General features: G+C 38.4%; 2 protein-coding genes across 5 annotated transcripts in view; one reads left to right on the forward strand and one right to left on the reverse strand.

Annotated features, from left to right (window-relative positions):
* EXTL2 (exostosin like glycosyltransferase 2) overlaps window positions 1–9,356 on the reverse strand; it is a 23,746-nt gene extending 14,390 nt beyond the window's left edge. For 2 of the 3 annotated variants that reach the window (XM_037745407.1, XM_017547644.2), the window contains exons 1-2: window positions 7,984–9,356; window positions 2,216–2,293 (exon numbers count right to left, since the gene is read on the reverse strand). In XM_037745407.1, the coding sequence (XP_037601335.1) occupies window positions 2,216–2,220 (5 nt within the window). In that variant the 5' untranslated portion in view covers window positions 2,221–2,293; window positions 7,984–9,356. The remainder of the gene's footprint in view (window positions 1–2,215; window positions 2,294–7,983) is intronic. The other variant, XM_017547647.2, reaches the window with a different exon arrangement.
* A 75-nt stretch (window positions 9,357–9,431) lies between these two features.
* SLC30A7 (solute carrier family 30 member 7) overlaps window positions 9,432–17,565 on the forward strand; it is a 75,363-nt gene continuing 67,229 nt past the window's right edge. The window contains exons 1-2 of one of the 2 annotated variants that reach the window (XR_001830679.2): window positions 9,432–9,721; window positions 9,950–10,051. Coding sequence is in view for 1 of the 2 variants with exons in the window: in XM_017547629.2 (XP_017403118.1) it covers window positions 9,642–9,721; window positions 9,950–10,051 (182 nt within the window). In the remaining variant the exon portion in view is untranslated. The remainder of the gene's footprint in view (window positions 9,722–9,949; window positions 10,052–17,565) is intronic. The other variant, XM_017547629.2, reaches the window with a different exon arrangement.

Consider the following 17,565-nt stretch of genomic DNA (forward strand, 5'->3'; position numbering starts at 1 on the left):
GAGTAGCTGGGATTACAGGCACGCGCCACCATGCCCAGCTAATGTTTTGTATTTTTAGTAGAGACGGGGTTTCACCATGTTGACCAGGATGGTCTCCATCTCTTGACCCCGTGATCCACCTGCCTCGGCCTCCCAAAGTGCTGGGATTACAGGCTTGAGCCACCGCACCCGGCAATGAGCCATTTCTTAACAGGTAAATCAGGTTAGAATGAACAAGGGCAGCACTGAAAACAGGATATCAGACACCAAGTGCCTGTGTTTCTATTTCCCTCCTTAATCCTAACCTATGCATTGCAAAAGCTACTCATCAGTCCTGGTATTTTCTAGTTTTCCTCTTCCTCTTTCCTATACAAAGTATCTTATTCCTTCTTAACAATGCTTCAGGCAGCTACTATCAATTAACTAGAGTTTGCTTTATTATCACGGATATACAGGGAAGTAACATAAATATTATGCAAAAGTCGTTTTAAAGCAACACTTGCTTCCTTCAATCCAGCTATCTGCTATTGAGGTAGACAGTAAGGTCCTTTCTACTTTCAAACTGTGCAGGTCTGAATTATGCTAGATAAAAGTTCTTTCTAGCTTGGCACCGATCTCCTAGAAGAGTCAATTAATTGTAGCTATTGATGATGATAATAATGATGATGATGTTTGGAGATGACCAATCCCATGGACATATATTAGAGCAGAAGAGTGGCCCTGTTCCTAAGAGGAACATATCCATGACTCATAGGATCCAAGGAGTCAACGCATCCTAAGAGGAAAGCCTAGAAATAGAAAAGCATTTTTAGCTCAGTACAGTGCCATGCAAAATTAGTTCTAGAAATGGGTCAAAAGGAAACAAAGTACATCTGCAAATATTGTACTTTTACCATTCCAGGATACTGGAGCTTTTCATTTGAATCTGCTTTGTCAGGCAACAGATCCCTGTTCTGTTCTATAGAACCCTTTCTTTTTTATCCAATATTGGTTTTCAGCAATAAACTCATTTCCAAAATCACTCTGTAAGAGAAATGGATTTCACACAGATGAATTACAGCTTATCAATATTTTTAGGTATTGAACCTAAGATGGACACAATCCCATTTCATGTGAGCTTTCTTACTTTATTAGGGGAAAGTCAAAATATCCAGGGTGGTCCTTCAGTCAGCAAATATTTATAGATATTTACCATGTGCCCAGCACTGTAGGTGCTAGGGATGGTAGTAAGCAAGCAGATCCAATTCCTGCTCTCATAGAGCTGAGCATTACTAATGAAAGTTGTCAGAGCTCTCCCCACTTAATGTTATGGAGTACCTCATATTGATAATGTTTCAAATTTTTAGAAAGAAAGAAAATAAAGTATATCCACCCCATTTTGTAGACAAGACATCTGAGATTGAGAATATAGTATTAAATGATTTTTCCTTAGCCATAGAAAGAGTGGCAAGTCCAAATCAAACTCTCAAAACTCTCTCACTTGAGCCACTTTTTCTTTTCTAGGTCTTCTGACTAGTCTCTATTTCCAGCTTTGTTCTGGTCTACAAAAATATTAAACTCTATACGTACTGACTTCATTCTATATCCTGGACTACTATTTCAATAGACCTAAGAGAGATCTCAGTATTGTCCAAGATTTTGGCTTAAGTAAGAACTATTGTTTCCAAGGAAATAAAACCAACTCTGTAAGAAATAATTTTTCTCAGACAAAAGTACTGGTACTTCACCCATGTTCACTGTGGCCTTATTTGCAAGCACCAAAAGGCAGAAGCAACCCAAAGGTCAATTGACAGAGAAATGGATAACACATTTAGAAAATGTGATACATAGGTACAAAAGAATATTATTATTCCATTTTTACAAATTAGGGAATTCTGATACATGCCACAATATCGATGAATCTTGAAGACATTATGCTAATTGAAATAAGCAGTCATAAAAAGACAAATACTGGATGATTCCATTTATTATGAGGTACCTGGGGAAGTCAAATTCATAGAAACGGAAAGAAGAATGGCAGTTGCCAGGGACTAGGAGTAGGGAGAAATGGACAGTTGTTGTTCAGTGGGTATAAAGTTTCAGTTTTGCAAGATGAAAAAGTTCCAGAGATCAGTTGCACGATAATGTGAAAACAGTTAACATTACTGAACTATATACTTAAAACCATTAAGATGATAAATTTTATATATATGTACTTTACAACAATTAAACAAAAGCCAAAAAATATTGTACTTACCTCATTGTGTTGAAGTTTAAATTAAAAAAAAAATTTCCTTATGTCTTCAGTGATTGACAGAAGCAGGCTCTCTTGTCACTATTAAGAGAAATCAAAGAATTTTCTGTGATGTTTCTGTCAGTCAGCAGGAAATTTTTATAAAAAAAAGTGCTTTCAATGTCATTGTCCAGAAGCCTTGAGTTATTTTAGAAATTAAAGTTTGTTATTTTGTCTTCTAAAAATTAGATTTAGGCAATCAGGTAGATGATGGCTTCCAGTAAGGTTGGTGCTATATTTTGGTATTCATCTTTCTATTGAGGGTTGTATTAGTCTGTTTTCACACTGCTGTAAGAAATACCTGAGACTGGGTAATTTATAAAGGAAAGAGATTTAATTGACTCATCATTCCACATGACTAGGGAGACCTCTTACAATCGTGGTGGGAGGCGAACCAGGCACCTTTTTTACAAGGCAGCAGGAAGGAGTCAGTAAGCACAGGAAAAATACTGCCACTTTTATAACCATCAGATCTTGTGAGAACTCACTCACCATCATGAGAACAGCATGGGAGAAACTTCCCCCATGATCTAATCACCTCCCACTGGGTCCCTCCCACAACATGCGGGGATTATTGGGATTATAATTCAAAATGAGATTTGGGTGGAGATACAGCCAAACCATATTATTCCACCCTAGCCCCTCCCAAATTTCATTTCAAAACACAATCATGCCTTCCCAATTGTCCTCCAAAGTCTTAACTCATTCCAACATTAACCCAAAAGTACAAGTTCAAAGTCTTATCTGAGACAAGGCAAGTCCCTTCTGCTTAGGAGCCTGTAAAATCAAAAGCTAGTTCCTTCAAAGATACAATGGGGGTACAGGCACTGGAAAAATGCTCCCATTCCAAATGGGAGAAACTGGCCAAAACAAAGGGGCTACAGGCCCATGCAAGTCCGAATTCCAGCAGGGGAGTCATTAAATCTTAAGGTCCGTAAATAATCTCCTTTGATTTTGTGTCTCACACCTATATCATGCAGATGCGAGAGGTGGGCCCTTAGGGCCTTGGGAAGCTCTACCCCTGTGGCTTTTCAGGGTACAGCCCCACTTCTGGTTGCTTTCACGGGCTGGCATTCAAGTGTCTGTGGCTTTTCCAAGCACATGGTACAAGCTGTCTGTTGTTTTACCACAGCTCACAGCTCCACTAAGCAGTGCCCCAGCGGGAACTTTTGTGGCGGCTCCAACCCCACATTTCCCTTCCACGCTGCCCTAGCAGAGATTCTCCATGAGGGCTCCACCCCTGCAGCAATTTTCTGCCTGGACATCCAGGCATTTTCATACATCCTCTGAAATGTAAGCAGAGGCTCCTAAACCTTAATTCTTGACTTCTGTGCATCCATAGGCTCAATACAATGTACAAGCTGCCAAGGCTTGGGGCTTGCACCCTCTGAAGCAATGTTCTGAGCTTTTGTTCCCTTTTAGCCATGACTGAGACACAGGGCACCAAGTCCCAAGGCTGCACAGAGCAGGAGTGGGACCCTGGACCCAAACCATGAAACCGTTTTTCCTTCCCACACCTCTGGGCCTGTGATGGGAGAAGCTGCCGTGAAGGTCTCTGACCTGCCCTGGAGAAATTTTCCCATTGTCTTGGTGATTAACATTAGGCTCCTTGTTACTTATCCAAATTTTTGCAGCTGGCTTGAATTCCACCCCAGAAATGGGTTTTTCTTTTCTACCATATAGCCAGGCTGCAAATTTTCCAAACTTTTATGCTCTGCTTCCCTTTTAAACATAAGTTCCAAATTCAGATAATCTCTCTCAAGTTTAAAGACTCACAGATCTCTGGGGCAGGGGCAAAATGCCACCACCCTCTTTGCTAAAGCATAGCAAGAGTGACCTTTACTCCAGTTCCCAATAAGTTCATCATCTCCTTCTGAGACCACATCACCCTGGACTTCATTGTCCACATCACTATCAGCATTTTGGTCAAAACCATTTGACAAGTCTCTAGGAAGTTCCAAACTTCCTCACATCTTCCTGTCTTTTGAGCCCTCCAAACTTCTCTAACCTCTGCCTGCTACCCAATTCAAAAGTCTCTTCCACATTTGGGGGTATTTTTGTAGCAATGCCCCACTCTCTGAAGTACCAGTTTACTCTACCAAGTAAAAAACTATGACCTGCTGAGGTTCTTGCTGAAAGCAAAGGTAATAAAGAATGGGTAGTAGAAGAAGGCAGTGATCAGTATCTGCTATGAGCACGTGATCAGTTGCAGAAAAAGGACTCTAATTGTCATGAGTTTTCCTCCTTATTTTATTAAGAATTTGTTTATGCGTGTGTACACTTATACTAGGAAAATATCTTAATTTTATTTCCTCTCTTTTTCCTGTATCATGTGACATTTATTGACATCATACCAACATTGAAGTGTTGTTAACTTTATGTAATAGCATTTAAGTTAAGGATTAGTGTGCTTCTGGTTGTATAAAGGATAGCTGCATTGTTAGGCATAATTATGGCTGTATTATTGCTTTTATGTAACCATGCAATGGGTTCACCTTGCCTGCTGCCTAGGCAGAACGGATTTATCAAGACAGGAGAATTGCAATAGAGAAAGAGTAATCTACACAGAGCTGGCTGTGCAGAAGAACAGAGTTTTTATTGCTACTCAAATCAATCTCCTGTAAAACTCAGGGATCAGAGTTTTTAAGCATAATCTGGTGGGTGGTGGGCCAGTGAATTGGGGGTACTGATTTAGCTTGTGGATGAAATCTTAGGGAGTCGAAGCCATCCTTTTATGCTGCTGCAGGGTCGGGGCTACAGATCTGGTTGGCAGGTCCAGGTGGGGCCATTCAGATATGAGAAATGAAAAACCTGAAAAGGCATCTCAAAAGGGCAATCTTAGGTTCACAATAGTGATGTTATGTTCAAGAGTAATTAGAGAAGTTGCAAATTTTATGACCTCTGGAATAATTGCTAGTAATATTTAGAATTCCAACCCCTCTTATCCTAACTTGGTGGCTGCTGGCCTTTCAATCATTTTACAAGAACAGTTTAGCTTTTGGGAAAGACTATTATTTAAACTATAAACTAAATTCCTTCCAAAGGAATGAACAAGGACAGTTTAGACATATAGAAGAAAGATGGAGTTGGTTAGGTCTGATATCTTTCACCCTCATAATTTCCTCAGTTATATTTTTTGCAAAGGCAGTTTCATTTACTTGGAGATTAGGTATGATTTCAAGAAATGTGTATGGGTTTAAGTTGACAAGGGGTAGACTTGTGATGGTTAATATTAAGTGTCCACTTGATTGAATTAAAAGATGCAAAGTATTGTTTCTAGGTATATCTAGGTGTTACTGAGTGTTGCCAGCAGAGATTAACATTTGAGTCAGTGGGCTATGAGAGGAAGACCCAGTGGCCACCATCCAATCGGCTGCTAGCACGAAAAGGAAAAGCAGGCAGAAGAAGGTGGGAGAAGCTGACTTGCTGAGTCCTCTGGCTTCATCTTCCTCTGTGCTGGATGCTTCTTGCCCTTCAACATCAGACTCCAAGTTATTTGACTGTTGGATTCTTGGACTTACGCCAGTGGATTTTCAGGTGCTTTCAGGCCTTTGGCCACAGACTGAAGCCTCCACTGTCGGTTTCTCTACCTTTGAGGTTTTGGGACTCCAACGGAGACACTACTGGCTTGCTCCTCAACTTGCAGATGGTCTGTTGTGGAACTTGAAGTTGTGATTCTTTGAGTCAGTTCTCCTTAATAAACTCCCTTTCATGCATATATCTATGCTATCAGTTCTGTCCCTCTAGAGAATCCTAATTCAAGGGTCCAGAAGCAAAATAAATGCACATGATCCCAACTACCTAATGTTACACCACATGTGAAACCAGAGGATATATGGCATAAGCAAAACATCTGAACATGTTAGCAATTTGTATTTGTATCCAATTTCTAGATTCATAAGAATTTGTAGTCTTATGTACCTTTACAACTCCTTTTTTTACCAACAGTTCCCAGGGCACTCAATTTGAAGTATCTAAAAGGGGCAAACAGGGTTGCAGATAAATGCCAAAGCTGATTACTGAGGAATGACAGATAGCACTTTTCCTATTCCTTGCTGACCATTGCCCAAAAGGAGCTGGAACCATGACTGAGATGAGCTTCTGCCCCTTAATTCTCCCTGCTTTCATTTCTCAGAACCCTCAATCACATGTCTGAGCAGCTGGGGCTTTTCCACCCATAGAGTCTGCATAGCTAACCTAATGTAATTAGTTGGTAGGAGAGGATATAAAAACATATTTAAAAGTTCAGGGTAGAAATCCATTTTTTAGTTTTAAAATGTTCATTAGTATATCTATTTTATGATCCTACAAATGTATTCAATCTTGTAACATACAAAGGAATTAAGAATTCTGATTGGCGACTTCCAAGATACTGACCATTTGAACAGAGTTGAAGAATCATTTTTGATTTTCCAACACAACATATTGAAAGGGCAAAAGGAAAGGCTTAATAAATATAGGAAGACTTATTGACTGATAGCTGTCCCTCCACACTGCTCCAAGGGCATCCCTTGAGTAAATTTTAAACATCACACAGGTTTAAAATAATGGGCTGATTTTCCTGTCACAACACCCCTCTCTTCACAGCTTCTCACCTCCATAAAATTCCTCCAGGGAAAGAACTTTGACTTATCTGGGTTTGTATCCCCAGTGCCCAGCATGTAGCCTGGTACATAGTAGACATTCATTAAATGACTGTTGAATGAATGAAACAAGCTTTGATTTGACAACAAAGATAAGTTAACATATATGGGACAAACAGTATTTCACAATGACAAAAGAAGTGAGGCACAGCCTAACGTTTTTCACTCATAGAACTTTTCCTGATTTAAATAGTGTCCACCTACACTTTTATATTGCAAATAAACTGTCTTTAATTTTAAATTTGGTCATTATGCTCTTTAAGACTGAAAGATGTGAAGACATCACTTCTATCATATATCTTTGGGGGTGGGAAGTGGGGGAATTTGGGAGTCTCTGGAAACTGCTGTAACTGAAATTAAACTTCAATTTCTTGTACCTGTTTCAAAACTATTTGAAAAAGGGCAATTTAGGTTTCTCCATAAACCAGTTAAGCAATTTCTGATTTGTAGCAATACGATATAAAATATAGGATTTATTTTTAAAAGCAGAATACAAAAACCTAAGTTCAAAATGCAGCTGACCTTGATGAGTTAGGATTATGCTGGAAATCAGTTGCTGAAATTTATTTCTATGTACTTCTTCTTTCCCCCAGGTTAAATCATATCGAATAAAGGCGTTTGGGAGAAAAATGCAATTACCATAGAATTATTTATCTTTAAACTATCTAGTTTGCACCCAATTATTTTTTCCTCAGCATTGCAGCAGAGTTAAGATTCTAGGTCTACTGCTAACACAAAAACTTCCTTCCAAAAAAAGAGTAAATGCTACTAATTTTAAATATTTCTACATTTAAATTAAAATAATGAAATATACGCTAACAAAGGTAAAGACAAAATACTCTTCTCAGAACTTACTTCTGAAACCTAGCTGTTTTTACACAGCAGTTTTAATTAACATGAACATTTTTCAAAATTGTAGAATAAGTATTTTCAAAAATAAAACCACTTAATTACTACCCCACACAGGCACACAAAGTTCCAAGAACGAGAGCAAACCATGTATATATCCTCATTGCAAAAAAAAAAAATATATATATATATATGTATATATGTATATATAAACACTGGAGAATTTTGCTGTCTTCTTACCTCGAGTGCAGTAGGTTGCAGTAGGGCCAGACGATTTGTTTCCATGCAGCTTGGCTATCATAAAACGGAAGGGGCGTCTCGTTTGCTCATTTTTGTTTTTTTTCTAAATCAAGCAGCTTGCATCTACCCTTCCCTATTCGCTGGATTAACAACCTGGAAAAAGCGCCGCCTGCAAAGTGAGCGCCTGGAGCAGGGGACAGTCCCCGAGTGGCCGCCCCTCCCTTTCGGTGACGCTCCACTTCCTGTTAGCCTAAAAGGCATTCCCAAGAAGCTCTGTTTTGTAGTTTCCAGCCTAACTCCGAACGCCCATCTTTTCCCCCATTTCTTCTCCAAGGTAACAACTTTTAATCACTCACGTGACGGACCACCTGCCCTCAGCCAAACAACTTCCCGGAAAGGTGCCCGAAGGAGTGTTCCCATCGACCACGGGTGCCCAGGAAAGGCCAGTGGGGCTCCCCTCCCCGCGCTCTGCACGCCCTCACATCCCACAGAGGCGCCAGCTTCTGCCTTCACGTTCCTGAAACTGGCCCGGAGGTTCTGACAAGAATTAGAGCGGCGGCTGCTGCCCCGGGGGTGACCTGGAAGCGAAAGGGACCTGCCCGAATTCTAGAGTTTCGGGGTTTCCGCGGGTTGAGATTGTAGGGAAAACAATGCATTAACCAAACCTAAAAATCACGCACGTCTCGTAGGACCTACCAGTAAAAAGCTTCTTTTATATAATACGTTTAACAGCCTTTATTTTAAAAGACGTTGATTGATGCCAGGCGTGGTGGCGAGCGCCCTGGGTCCCAGCTACTCCCAGGCTGAGGAGGGAGGATGACTTGCGCCTGGGAGTTCCAGGCTGCAGTGAGCTTTGGTGCTGTCATTGCGCTCCAGCCTGGGTGACAAAACGAGACCCTGTCTCTTTAAAAAATAAGGAAAGAAAGAAAAACGTTGATCGCCTCCTGCGTGGCAGTCCAGGAGGTCAAGCTTTGTTTTGGTGGTGGCGTGTAATGGATTCCTAAGATTTGGGCGCCCATAGAGTTAACGCAGCAAAACGATCACTTGTGTTTCCTGCAGACTGGCGGCAATAGAACACGTGGCTGTCTAGACTTTTAATCACTGATAATCTACCACACCAGGATTTAATGCCAATGGGGGGAAATGGCGAAAGGGCAGGCGCTGGAGCACATGCATCCGGGAACACTAGTGGTAGGCGGTCGGGTGGGCGTGAGCGGGCTCTCCATCTCCCGCCAGCGCAGTCTGCGGGTCGTCACCTTAGGATTTTCTTCCCGAGTCCGGGTGGCAGGACTCCACCCCAGGTCACCACCTCACACCCTCTGGTAATTGCCATCCAGCGTCCCTCAACAGCTCCAACACCGCTCCCACCCCGCCCCCGCCGCAAGCCCCGCCCTCCGGCCCAAACCCCGCCCTCCGCCGCGCAGGCCCCGCCCGCGACCGGCCTCCCTCCTTTCCAGTCCCAGGACGCGTTGCGCGGCCCGGGCCGGAAGTAAGCGAGTTCCCGGGAGTGTGTCTGGGTCTGTCTGTGTCTAGCAGCGGCGCGCGGGCCGGGACTAGCGCTGGGGATTCCCGTCTGAGGCGTCTCAACTATCACTGCCATCACCCCACGGAAGCTCTTCTAGAAGGGAGTAGACCCGGCCCTTCGCCGGGCAGAGAAGATGTTGCCCCTGTCCATCAAGGACGATGAATACAAACCACCCAAGTTCAATTTGTTCGGCAAGATCTCGGGCTGGTTTAGGTGCGGGGTGCTGTGTTTGCGGGGAGGGGGTGTCCGGCAGAAAGGGAGAAGGCCCAGACCTCAGGGTGGCCTGAGGTCCAGGGAGGGAGCATCAGAAACTCCCCTTCAAACCCCTGGATGTGAGCAAAGGAGCGTGTCAATTGGGAGGGTCTTGAAAAAGGTACCCAGTCTCGGGGTCCTGGCACCTCCTTAACTCTCCCGGCTCTTTTCCACGTGTACCATGCCCAGGTCTATCCTGTCCGACAAGACGTCCCGGAACCTGTTTTTCTTCCTGTGCCTGAACCTCTCTTTCGCTTTTGTGGAACTACTCTACGGCATCTGGAGTAACTGGTAACCAAAGCGGAAAATGGTTTGGGCGGAAGCAGGGTGTGTGTGGGGGGGACGAAGCACTGTTTGCTTAATGCCACGTCGCTCCTCACCGGGAGGTTCAGGTCTTACCTTTGGCACCTACCTCTGCTGCTGAGTTCCTTTCTCATACCCGCACCAATCTGGTAGGGCCACATTTCTTGAGGAAGATCTGAGGCCTATCCTGTGCAACCTCTCTTGTCACCCTTCCCTCCAGCTCCATCAGACAAGACGGACAAAGCCCCCTTATTATTTTAGCAGATGAACAGAATCCTTCATTTCTAATTGCAGGCCTTAGCTTTACTCACTTTGTTGTAATTGGGAGAAACCTGTTTGCTGCCTCTCTCGGGGGAGTGGCATTTGGATTTCACTCTTAAGGTTCTGAGAGGGTATATGTGAGATGTTCTACTTAGTTTGTTATTTGGGCTTGGAATGGGGAAGAGGTTTTATAAAGGGATATCTGGAGAAATAAGTGTCATTGTCTTCTCTCTTTAATGCTGAAACTGACTCATGATTTTCCTGTAGTCTTAACTGCGATGGAAAAATCCCATATAGTTTTCTAAAACTTTAACATTTCTTGGCTTTTGGTGGCACCTTTGGAGGTTTTGGTTTTTGTTTTTGTCTTTGAAACATCTTTAGGAGTAGGAAAATCTAGGGTATAACTCTCTGGTACTGAAGTTACTATTATTCAGGTATTTGCTGTTGAGTAACTTAAGGTCTTATGAAGTTGTTCTGCTGACAGTAAGACCATCACACTCCTAGGTGTACTAATTCTTTCTTTAGATCGCATACTCATTCAAAAATCTGATAAAAGCCAACACTCAGAACTGTACATAAATCTTCAGGATGTTGTTGGGTTCCCTGTACTAAATCTTGGACTCTAGATTAAGAACCTATTTTCTATTTATTAAATAGACTTAGTCTCTGTTCTTGAAGACCCATTTTCAGGGAAAATTGCTGTCCTTGATCTTTACTTCTGTTGAGATCAAACATTGACAGGTAATATCACCAGGTTTGTGACATGTATACTTTTTTGTAATACGTGGGCTTCTTTCAATTCAACCATCAATTCAGTTTTACAAAAAATAATAAACAGCAGATTATGAAGGTTACTGGTTTAGTCAACACTTGGGTATAAAGGCATATTGACACAGTGAAGTCTTAATATTTGTAATAACCATTTTGAATCCTTTGGGAATCAGATATGTTTATCTGAAGGATACCCCATCATAGATTAATTTTTTAATCCCGTAATATTAACACACTGTAATATGTTGTAGATGTTGGAAACACTTTTTCTTGCAATCACACTTTATCATAAATATATATTTACAATATATTTTACATTTTTCTTTTCCTAAATTATGCTATAATTTTGGCATATGTACTGATTGTATCAAGAGTGTATCATAGCTTATATATGCATATTTTGCTACAGATAGTTTATATTGCAATATTTCACTATGGCTTTCCTTTCTTTGCATGTCACCCTGTGAAATATCTGGTTCAAGAGATTCATACTTGAAGTTGCTAAACCACCTTTCATGGAAAGTTGCATCTGTAGTAACTTCTGATCTGTAGAGATCTATTGGAGAAATTACTAAAACCATTGTTTTTTAAATTAATATGCAGCAGTGCATAACAAAAACATAAGTTGTAGGTGACATGTTCTTCTTTACCAGTCCAGCTTATGCTGTTTGTCATTGTGTTATGTCTTCTAGCTAGATTTGAAATCTAGCTGCAGTGTGTGTTGTACCTAGATCATTTAACACGTGTCTGTCATCTCATGCCCATTTACTTTAATCTCCATATTTACAACCAATTATTCTTAAATATTAATTTTGAGTACAGATCTCATTGATATTTGGGCAGATTTAGAAATTTCTCTGGACTTTTTATAATCTGAGTTTCTGTGTTTTATTTAGACACCCAAATTTTTAATTCCTTTTGTTGACTGACCAATAATTTCTTTATAAGACCAGATTATCTCTGTTCCTGTAGGTTCGATTAGCTTTAGAGTTCCTTGATTATATTTCTTTCAAAACTCATTTTGTGTGTCATTGTCAATTCTGTGTTGAATTTCATTCTGTAAAAATAAAGTTCAACTTGTTGGGAACATGAAATCTCAGGAATTTTTTCCCATAGAGGACTAAAACATGAATAAAACACTTCACAAATAAAGGTTCATAGAAACAGTGTACCTAATTTTAACAAATGTTATATTGTTCTAGTTTTTGTTCAGAGCCTTCATTTTAATGAAAGAACTTAATTATAGTTGATTTATATATTTGATGATGAGTAGGTATGTTCAGTGGAAGAATAGGTGGTTATTATATATTTCTCCCCCTCATTAAATATCTGCTACCTTTCACCTTTCCGATAGAATGTAAACTTTATTAATGTAGGGATCTTTTCTATCTTATGCAGTTACTTTAGTACATAGCACATAGTGGATGCTTAATACATATTTGCTAAATGAAAGAATGAGGGAATAATTAATGTATAGAATGACACTACCTATACTAAACATGGCAACTATCCCTGTTAAGGGAAAACAACAATGACAAAACATTAAATCCCTTTCTCTCACTCTTAGAAATTGTGAAGAAAATGGTAAAAATACTGTATGTGATTTTTCCCTTTCTTCTAGGATGCTTTCCTTCTAGTATTTTATTTTTCATTTACTAATTGATTATTGAGTAACTGACTAATTTCAAGGTAACATAGTGTAAGAAAGTAGTTTTGTACCATCTAGGGTTAAGTTTGTTTTCAAGTTACAGAAAAACTGCACACCTATAATCCCAGCTACGTGGGAGGCTGAGGCACAAACATTGCTTGAACCTGGGAGACAGGTTGCAGTGAGCCGAGATTGCACCACCACCCTCCAGCCTGGGCAACAGAGTAATACTCTATTTCAAAACAAAACAAAACAAAACAAAAACCTAAAATAATCCTTGCTTAAACAAGATAAAACTTCATTTCCACGATGGCTGCTAGTGTTCTAGCCATCCCTGGCAGCATAATGTCTAGAATGCAGAGAAAAAGAGGCAAAAGGTGTGCATGTTATTTTTTTAAGATTTATCTGGATGCTAACACACAGTGCATTCACCAAAACTTTATCACATGGTCCTGCCTACTTGCAAATGTAGTCTTTATGAGAGAGAGAAACTAACCTATGATCTTCTATTGGTGGAAAATTGAGGCCTAGAGTTTTTTACTTCCCAAGTGAGCAGCAGAGCCTATTGTCCAAGTTGTCAATCCCATCATGCTGTTTTTTTCTAGTATCTCAATATAGTTTGTGTTTTTATGGTTTTCTTTTATTTTTACCTCATTATTAGCAGATTTAATTTCAGTAGTATTTCTTACCAAAGCTGTTAGAACCGTTTTTCCCTTAGACATAGAGGACACTTAGGTAACTCTAAAGGTTAATGTCTTTGTGTTAACAAAGTAAATATTTGTTCGAGAAATGTTTAACACAATACGAGACATTTATTTCATTTTACTTCAATATATTATTTCACAGCAGATGTTTGTAACTCCTTAGTGAAGAAAAATACTAATATCAATCACATGCTTTTCTATTCAAATTTTCATATATCTTAGTCTTTTAAAATCAACTTTTCCTCTCAAAAGGCAGCATTACTTACTAGCTTATGGTGATGCCTTTTGCTTTCCTATAGTTTTATTTTCCACCTTAAAAACATAGATAAGTATTCCATGCTGCTGAGAATTTTTTTAAAATAAGGGTCTGTATAATGGAATGTAGTGGAGTTGTGAGTTATTTTACTGTAACTCATTTAGTTTATTGACTTTGCCAAGGTCAGGATTCTAAGAATTTTCTAATTTCCTGATAATAAATTGGTAGTTATTATTAATATTCCCCCCCCAATCTTTCCCCATCATGGAAACTAGCTGGTAAAGGATTTGTGAATTATGATGATTCCTTATTTTCAATTTTGAACACATGTTTAACAAACAATATAAATATACTGTTAGCTTAGTTACCAATAAACCTTTAAAAAATTTTTTTTATCATGTGATATTTTAAACATATATAAAAGTAGAGAGTTTAATGGATCTCATGTACCCATCACCCAGCCTTAACATTTATCAGTACATGGTCTATCTTATTTCATCTGTTGTCCCTGTCCCACTACTGGATTGATTTAAAACAGACAGAAGATGTAATTTCTTCCATAACTGTTTCATCATACGTCTCTAAAAGATAAAATCCACTCTCCTTTAACATAACCCAAAACCATTATCACCTGTGAAGCTAATGACTCCTTAATAGCAGGCAGTGAGTATTCAGGTGTTCCTCATTGTCTCATAATTCTTTTCACATTTGGTTTTACAGATTAGAAATCAAACAAGATCCATACGTAGTATTTAGCTTATATGTCTCTTAAGTCTCTCTTAATTTATAGCTTCTCTTCTCCCTTTCTTTGTTTTTACCTCCAATAGACCATAAATAAAATTCTTTTCAAAAGTTTCTTTTGCTATATGTTCTGTTGACATTTATGCTGTTTTTGCTTCCATATTCAGGTTTCTCCTTTATACACTAAGAAGTTTTCTTTTTTTTTTTTTCTTTTTGAGACAGAGTTTTAATGTGTTGCCCAGGCTGGAGTGCAGTAGTGTGATCTTGGCTCACTGTAACCTCCGCCTCCTGACTTTAAGCAATTGTTCCACCTGAGCCTCCCAAGTAGCTGGGAGTAGAGGTGCATGCCACCAAGCCCTGCTAACTTTTGTATTTTAAGGAGAGAGGGGGTTTTGCCATGCTGGACAGGCTGGTCTTGAACTCCTGACTTAAGATGATCCACCCACCTTGGCCTTCCAAAGTGCTGGGATTACAGGCATGAGCCACTGCACCTGGCTGGTTTTCCATGTTAAAATCTCTTTAGAAGGTAGTCATTTAAAAAAGTTTGCAAATACATTTTAGAGAAACTAGCATTGTTTAAAGAGGAGTGTACAACAATGTATAGATTTTCACAACCAGTTTTTCTTTATCATGGTTTACTGAAGTTACCTTTGGTGTTTCAATCATATAACCTTAGGTATTTTCTATGCTGCCTTTATTTTTTAAGGAAATTTATGCCGTATAGTTTAAATATAATTCGTAATCAGAAACATATGCTAAGATTGAATATGAGCAGTAAAATTGACATTCCTCATTTGCAGTACTTTTACATGTGATAGGTGAGCAGAGAACTAAAAGTAGACTTTTTCACATGAGTTTGTGTGTATTTGCAGCTAGGTAATTTTAAATCATGACATCAGGTTTAAGGGAAAGTAGCTCATATTGCAATGTTTTAAGAGAGCATAATGTTCTTCCATCTCAGAAGAGGGAGTAGTTTTTCAGGTAGTCACATTTTATTAAGTACTACAAATAATATTTTAAGGCTAATTAAATTTACTTAAAATATAAATAAAATTTCATTTTGATAAGTATTAAAATTATCATGCTATAGCCACACCTCTTTAAAAGGAACTTGACTACTATTGTATGCAAAAGGAATTTATTTTTTTGCATTAAGGTAATGTTTGGTGTATATTGTATGTATATAAAATAAATTTGTTAAAAGAAAAAAGTAGCATGTATTAGTTTCCTAGGTTGATGTAACAAAACACCACAAACTAGGTGGGTTAAACCACAGCAATTTATTGTCTCACAGTTCTAGAAATTAGAAGTCTGAGATCAAGATGTCATCAGGGTTGATTTTTTTTCTCAGAGCTCTGAGGAAGAATCTGTTCCATGATCTTTCTGTAGCTTCACTTGGTTTGCTGGTAATCTTGGACAACCTTTGGCTTATAGGAGTATCACCTGATCTCTGCCTTATCGTCGCATGCTGATCTATGTGTCCTCTTCCAAATTTCTCTTTTTTATAAAGACACTGGATTAGAGCTCACCTTAATGATCTAATCTTAACTAATTACATCTGCATTGAACCTGTTTCTAAATAAGGTCATATTCTCAGATACTAGAGGTTAGGACTTCAACATATGAATCTGGGAGCAGGAACACAATTCAACCCATGAAAATGTCTTACTAAATATATAGTGAAATAGATAGTAGAATAGATCAATAAATTAGTATATGTTTATTTAGAATGAATGCCCTGCCTTCTAAAACTGATTACAGTCATTTAAAATAAAAGTCATATATACTAATAAAACACATTAAGAAATTAAAACATTTAAAAACCATATCTAAGGAGGAAAAAATAAACCTGTTAAATATGTAGTCTAATTTAGTTCCCAAAATTAACTTTTAAATTTAGTAACAAAATTCCATAAAGTGAACACAATTATGCCAAATTATCAGAATAGAAAGATAGTTTTCTGAAATCAAATTTTAACAGTATTTTGTCATGTTAATCTTTTCTTGGGGGTAGAAAACAAAATCATAGACAATGTCTTTATTAGTTTTATCATAGCATAGAAATATTCTTCACATGAGTCTTTCATACTTCAAAATAAATCATTTTTCATGTTACACAGATGTTATGGTTGAAGTGTATAATTTTCAGTAACCAAGAACAAATCTTAAAGTATTAAATCTAAGAGAATTGCATGAATAACATGCCCCTTACCTTGTCCTCATGTATCAGTTCTATCATTTTGCTTTTTCATGTATTCACAGATTCTAATTCTGCTTTGAGTTAGGTATCAGATGAGATGGTTAAAGTACTATCTGCACTTAAACTTTCTAATACATCTATCTGTGTTTCAATGGAATAAATAAGGTTCATGATAAAAGTTTAAGACATTTTCTAAACTCTTTTGTAAAGATTTGGCAGAGATCTATAAATTACTGTGCTTTTTCTTGTGGGTAAATAATGTGCTTTGACTTAGTTTTGAATTGTATAATTCCAAATTATGAGAAAAATTTAAAACTGTACTTTAAAACTATGTAGAATGTTTTTGACTTTTAGTTTGTAGCACTTCCAGCTAGAAAGCTCTAGCATCTAGCCAAATATTAAGAGGTGTGGGTCGTGCTTGGGAACATTATAAGCATTAGTAATAGTTAATAATTAATTGTAATTTATTAATAATTAGTAGTAATAATAGGAATATTTATATGTCTTTAATGTGACAAGCATTGTGGTAAATGTTTCACATATATTAACTCAATTATTATAACAATTATGGCACTTTTATACTATTACTCTGTTTAAGTGATGGCTAAATTGAGGCATAAAGAAGTTAAGCTGCTTAGTAGTCACAGAACTAGTAAATATGGAGGTGAGATTTGAACCTAGGTATTCGGACTTCAGAAGCTTGTTTTTAAAGACTGAACTGATGATTGCTTTCAGAAAATTTTTATTAACTTCTCTTCAAGTTCACTGATTTCTTTCCTCAACTGTGTCCAGTCTTTGATAAGCCAATTGGAAGAATTATTTATCGCTAATACCTTGTTTTTTGTTTCTAGCATTTTCATTTGATTGTTTTTTATATTTCCCAGTTCTCTACTGATGTCCCCATTGGCTCATATATTTTGT

The sequence above is a fragment of the Cebus imitator genome, unplaced genomic scaffold (genome assembly GCF_001604975.1).
Source record: "Cebus imitator isolate Cc_AM_T3 unplaced genomic scaffold, Cebus_imitator-1.0 Scaffold199, whole genome shotgun sequence".
Classification (NCBI taxonomy): Eukaryota; Metazoa; Chordata; class Mammalia; order Primates; family Cebidae; genus Cebus; species Cebus imitator.